The sequence below is a fragment of the Momordica charantia genome (genome assembly GCF_013281855.1).
Source record: "Momordica charantia cultivar OHB3-1 chromosome 4 unlocalized genomic scaffold, Mcharantia_2.0 BLBB01000004.1, whole genome shotgun sequence".
Lineage (NCBI taxonomy): Eukaryota > Viridiplantae > Streptophyta > Magnoliopsida > Cucurbitales > Cucurbitaceae > Momordica > Momordica charantia.
In genome coordinates, this window is record NW_028275162.1 from 10,110,307 (window position 1) to 10,116,351 (window position 6,045).

At 32.9% G+C, this 6,045-nt stretch overlaps 1 protein-coding gene across 1 annotated transcript; it reads left to right on the forward strand.

The window, feature by feature from the left end:
* Nucleotides 1-1,363: 1,363 nt before the first annotated feature.
* LOC111022152 (F-box/RNI-like superfamily protein) lies at nt 1,364-5,183 on the forward strand. Its single transcript, XM_022299318.2, has 4 exons — nt 1,364-1,594; nt 2,422-3,164; nt 4,219-4,499; nt 4,585-5,183. The coding sequence occupies exons 2-4, from the start codon at nt 2,423-2,425 to the stop codon at nt 4,819-4,821; spliced, it is 1,260 nt and encodes a 419-aa protein (XP_022155010.1). The 5' UTR covers nt 1,364-1,594; nt 2,422; the 3' UTR covers nt 4,822-5,183.
* The last annotated feature ends 862 nt before the right edge of the window (nt 5,184-6,045 follow it).

A 6,045-nucleotide genomic window follows, 5' to 3' on the forward strand; every position in this document is an offset into this window, starting at 1 on the left:
ACAACACCCTTATATTTTTGTCTTATATTTTTAACTTTTTTCCTATTTCATCCCTACAGTTAAAAAAAAAATTTATTAATTATCTATAGTATTTAATTAAGATTTACTGATATATCGATCATTGATAGGAATAATAAGAATTCAACATCGCTAATTTATTTATAAATATCATAGATGGACTTCGCGATTTGGAATATCCGGTAAAACTACATTAATTTAAAATAACGAATTTAATACATATTTTAACCTATTGTTTTTGTGTAAAAACATACCGGGATTGGTAATTTTTTTAGAAGTATATAACTACATTGAAACCAAAGTTTTTTATTTTTCTTTTTTAAATCTTAATATCTAAATTTTGAAGTTCTATTATTTAGTTTTTACACCTTTAAAAATAAGATTTTCAGTCAAAATAATTTTAAAATATCTATTTTAGTTCATGAACTTTCAAAGAAACCATTTGATGACATTATTTTTTCACCAATATTCATTAGTTAACTACATTATCTGGTTACACTACGTAACTCTAACACATGCAAATATTAGTGTCATAAAACACACATTTGAAATCATGCTATCTATCTATTTAAACAATAAATAACAAAGTTCAAGAACTAAAATAAATACGCGTTTGATTAGTGATTTGGAAGCATAAATTTAAAAACAATTAATTCAATGAAAAAACATGAAATCATATTCCATGTTTTCAATGTTTTTGAATGTGTTTAGGAGTAGATTTAAAAATTGGATAACGATTTATAAGTTATTCAAAATATTATCAGCATAAACCATAATAATTACTGTAATATCAAATATTAGTAATTTATTTATTAACATATTTTAGGTTATAAAATTTGAATAATTATTAGTTTACAGTGTGATAAAATTTATAATATATTAGGTTCTTTTTAGACAATATAATATATTATGTAATACACATCTTAATTTAAAAAGAAATAAATGAGCCTATAATATAAAATAGTATCTTTATCACAATTTTTTTTTAATGTAATTCAAATTTCAATTTTGAAAACACAAAAAATACAAAAAAAATTGTTGTTTCCAAAATTTATATAACTAATCACATAATTCAAAAAATAGTTTTAAAAAATAATTCCACCCAACAGATAATTAGTGAATCTACTTCATTCAGTAAATTTGAAAAGAAGAAACAAAATTCGACAAAATTTGAAAACAAGAAACAAAATTCGAGAATCTAAATAAAACAAAATTGATAGATATATAAGGAATAGAATATATAGTGGAAAAGGTAAAAATTGAGACGGAAAATAAAAAAGAAGTTTGAAAAAGAAAGAGGGGAACCAAAAGAAGAGAGAGGTAATCGTCCCTCCCAACTCTCAACCTTTCAAATTTTGAAAAACGCCCTCCACATTTTGCCCTCCAAACGTCTCTATAAGCGCGCTCCTTCTTCTTCTCTCTCTCTCTCTCTCTAAGTTCTAAGTTCTGAGTTCTCAGTTTCCCCCTTTTGGGTTTTGCTTCTTCTGCTCAGATCCACTCCCTTCTTTCTTTCTTTCTTTAATTTAATTTCACTTTCTTCCCAATAAGCTTACCCACATTCCGCATTTTGTTTATTGTAAGCTCCCTTTTCACCATCTTGTTTTTCCACTTCCTTCGTTTTCTGGGTTTTCCTCTGATGCATGTTTTCGTCTCTGACCAGTTCCCATTTCCTCTTTAATCTTCATTTTTGCTGTATTTTTTCCTTTTTTTAGCTCTTTGCCTTTGTTGGGTTTTTTCTCGGATCTCATTTAGGGGGCTCCCCCGGGTCTCAATTTCATGAACCAGAATTTGCATTTGGGGTTTGCCCATTTTCTTTGTTTTTGACTTAATTTATTTCAGCTACAGAACTATGCGACTTCTACTAGTTTTTTTGGGCAACGTAATCAATTACATTGCTAAGGAAGATGAAAATCGAGAATTAAATTAATGACATTGTTGGTTTGGTGCCACCATAGGATCTGTTTGATTTCTAATTCGTCATGGAAGTATGCTTTTCTTTCACCCTTTTGATCCGCCAATTACAAGAGATCTTTGCCAGTTTGCAATTTCAATAGATTTTGTTTTATTTAGGAGAAATTTGAGGGAAAACATAGATGCATTTTTGTGTTGTTGTTGTTGTTGTTTCATATCCCCCCTTTGTTTTGGCTCTTCAAAAGATCTTAGATCGTAAATTGGTCCTCTGATTTCTTGCAAATTGCTGAATTGAAATACTAACTGTAATTTGTGTGCAAAATCTCTCAAATTGTTAGAATCGGTGGGTTTGAAACATGGATTCTCATTATGGTTCATCTTTACATAAAAATGTCATGTTGAGTGAATTAATATACCTTTCTTCCCCAGCTAATTCTTGCCAGTGAAATGTTTGGCCACTGACCCCAATCCGTTTGATAATTGTTCTCACAGAATGGACTCTCTCCCGGATGCTATTGTCCAGTACATCTTGTCGCATATGAGCAATGCTCGGGACGTGGCGGTCTGCAACTGTGTATCCAAGCGTTGGAAAGACTCAACGCCTTACATTAGAAGCCTGTACTTCCCTCGCAATTCCTTCGACAATCATTCGGGCGGGGTGAGTCCCGATGCCGTCATCTGGAAGATACTTTCATCCATAGTTCACCTGGAGGAGCTTGTTGTTTATAGCCCATTTTCGGGTGCTGGTCTTTCTTCGTGGCTGTCTACTGTAGGCCCCTCGCTCCGGCGTCTTGAGCTACGGATGGATAATCTAGTTGATCTTCAGGCTTGTCAAGAGAGCCCTTCCAAGTTGGAATGCATAAAATGTGCGGCAAATTTGGAGTCACTTAAGTTGTGGGGTGTCTTAATGACCCATTCACCTAAGTGGGATGTGTTTCATAAGTTAAAAAATCTTGAGATTGTTGGAGCCAAGTTAGAGGACCCTGCATTGAACACTGCTCTTCGTGAATGTCCTAATTTGTCCAAGTTATTGCTTCTTGCCTGTGAAGGTCTTACTTCAGTTTCCATTGATCTGAAGTATTTGGAAGAGTGTAAGCTGGACTTCTATGGCTTGGGGAACTGCTCGCTTATGATCAATTCCCCTAAAATTCAACTCCTTGAGGTTCAAGGCTGTAGTTGGATTAGAGCCCATGGGACAAGTTCCTTGAGAAGTCTTTCAATTGCCAATAATGCAGGTAAACATCATAACTAGCAATCTTCGGAGGGCGAGTTTGGTTTGATTCTTGAAATAACGAACAATGCTTTCACCAAGTTAAAAATACTTTTTAAAGCTTTCGTAGCGTTTAATGACATACTCAAAACACTCCATAAGAGAAACACTTAATTGTTGCTTCTTTCACTAATGCCTATAAAACAAGTGCTTGACTTAATGTACTATGCTTAAGAGTCATCTCAAACACTCTTTAAGTCCATGTGATATTAGTTGCCTTATTTATCATTATGGTTTGCAAAGTATAGCATGATACTAGGGATAACTTTGTTTCTTGTAAACGAAGTGTGGAAATCTTTGTTAGGATGAGTCTACATAGTGGATTTTGATAAGTTAGCAAGTGCTGTACTTAAAAACCATTCCAAAACTCATGATAAGTCCTCTAAGATGTTAATTGTCTTATTTATCTTAATGTTTTGTATTGTATAACATGATACTAGGGATAACTTTGTTTCTTGTATGAACCTTTTAATAGGAAGTCTACATGGTAGTTTTGATAAGTTTGTAAGTGCTTTACTTAAAAGTACCATGCTTAAAAGTCATTCCAAACTTACTTTAAGGTCAGTGATATTAACCGTCCTCTTTATCTTTATAGTTTACAAAGTATGACATGATACAGAAATATCTTTGTTTCTTGTAACAAAACCTTTAATAGGTAGAACCTACATGGTGCAACTTGATAAGTTTGCAATTAGTTTACTTAAAAGCACTATGCTTAGAAGTTATTCTAAGTTTACTTCAAGACCTTTGTGACATTATTTGTCTTCTTTTATCTTTATAGTTTACAAAGTAGGCATGATACCGGGCATAACTTTGTTTCTTGTTACAAAACCTTTGATAGGTCTACATGGTGAAACTTGATAATTTTGCAAGTGCTTCAATTAAAAATACTATACTTGAAGTCATTCCAAACTCACTTTAAGACCTCAATGATATTAATTCTCTCCTCTCGTTTTATGGTTTGCAAAGTACAAGTATACAAGTGATAACTTTGTTTCTTGTATGGAATCCTTTTGTAGGAAGAGTCTACATGGTGAGTTTCGATAAGCTTGTTTCGCTCGAGTCTCTGTCCTTAAGAGGAGTTCAATGGTGTTGGGATGCAATAAGCAAAATGCTCGAATGGGGGAGCCAGGTGAAGCATCTTTACATGAAGGTGGAGTTCACTGGGGACTTTGATGCACTTGAACCTTTCCCAGAGATCGACTTTGTTGAGTTTTTCAACAACCATCCGAAGTTGCAAAAGTTTGACATTCATGGAGCCATGTTTGCTGCACTTTGCCAGAAGAACAGCCTTCAAAATGTAAGTAGAATCAGTGCCAAACAAGATAACCTGTTCTTGAGATGGATTTTTCTTGGCTTATGAATGACCTTTCTTTGGCACTCAGGTGGATCCAGATTTTGTAATCTCATGTTTGGAGGAAGTATCGGTCTTGGTTCGATCGCCTTTGAATGCCGAACAAAAGATGAGTACTCTTGAGTCGTTGATAAAGTATGGCAAGAATTTGAGGACAATGGTAATAAAGATTCTTAAGATGAAGAGCAGTCATAGCAGTGCAGATGATTTCTTTGATGAGATTTGCAAGTTTAGATACTTGAACCGCAAGATCGTTCGCATTGAATAAAAGTACAAGTGAGGCACTTTTTCCCTCATTTGTGATTGATTCTAGTTGATCATTTTCCTTTTAATTATCTGATTACAGATTGACCTGCTGAAATGATTAACTTGGTATGGTCATTCTTTTACGAATGAAATCATAACTAATTGCTCGTTTCCCACATTCTTCGTTATACCATACAATGAGAGATGCTCGAGCAAATTGTTGGTGTTGATATGAGCCTAGCTTAATTGGTCAAGTAACCTTTTTTTATAGATCATAGGTTCGAATCTTTGTCTCCATTGGAATTGTAATTTTTTCTTTTTAAAAAAGAAACTGATGTTGTACTGAGGAAGTGTAGTTTCTATGTTGGATATCATAATTCCTTACATTGAATTCATGGTTGAAGTATTTTCTCTCAATAAAGGTGATGAATTTTGCAGTTGCACAAGAAGAAAAAGAGGAAAAGAAAACGCTTTCTCTAGTTTAAGCCTTGAATTTTGTTCATATGACCGTAGCACAATTGGTCAAGTAACTTTTGTTATAGGTTGTAGGTTCGAATCTATGTCTTGTATCAATTGTAATTTATTTTTCTAGAAGAACTTAAGAAATTGAAATTATTTTAGGAAAATGTAGGGTGCGTTTGCTAGTGATCTACATAAATTTGGAAATAGAGAATTCAATAAAAACAAAGTTGGGTTGGGTTAGATAATGGCTTGGTTTGAATTGGGTTTTGTTTTTCAAAAATCGATCGATTTGGTTAGATTCACGGGTTCAAAGAAAATAAATTCGATTTGGTTGAACTGAATCGAATTTACTCATATATATACACATACATACATATATAGATACATACCTATATATATATATAGACACATTATGTTATATATATATGTATATATATGTAATATATACATTATGTATGTATATATATGTATATATATGTAATATATACATTATGTATGTATATATATGTATAATGTATGTTATATATATATATATGTAATATATACATATATATATATATATACACACACATATATATACATATACATATACATATACATATGTATATATACATATGTCTTTGTCTCCTATTTTCGACCAATGTCGTCCTTGCCGACCCACCATTCGCACCGACGAGAGGAGGGAGAGTGAGACCTCATCCTCTCATTGGCGACTACAAAGAACAAAGCATAGTGATGGTGCGACAACGATGGCGATACATCGATGGAGAAAGTGCAGCAACAG

What these genes read in the sequence shown, in the direction of transcription:
- LOC111022152 (XM_022299318.2), top strand. Translation starts at nt 2,423, where the DNA reads ATGGACTCTCTCCCGGATGCTATTGTCCAGTACATCTTGTCGCATATG. An exon ending in TTCAATTGCCAATAATGCAG is followed by an intron (nt 3,165 to 4,218) that starts GTAAACATCATA and finishes ATCCTTTTGTAG; the next exon opens with GAAGAGTCTACATGGTGAGT. An exon ending in AGAAGAACAGCCTTCAAAAT is followed by an intron (nt 4,500 to 4,584) that starts GTAAGTAGAATC and finishes TTTGGCACTCAG; the next exon opens with GTGGATCCAGATTTTGTAAT.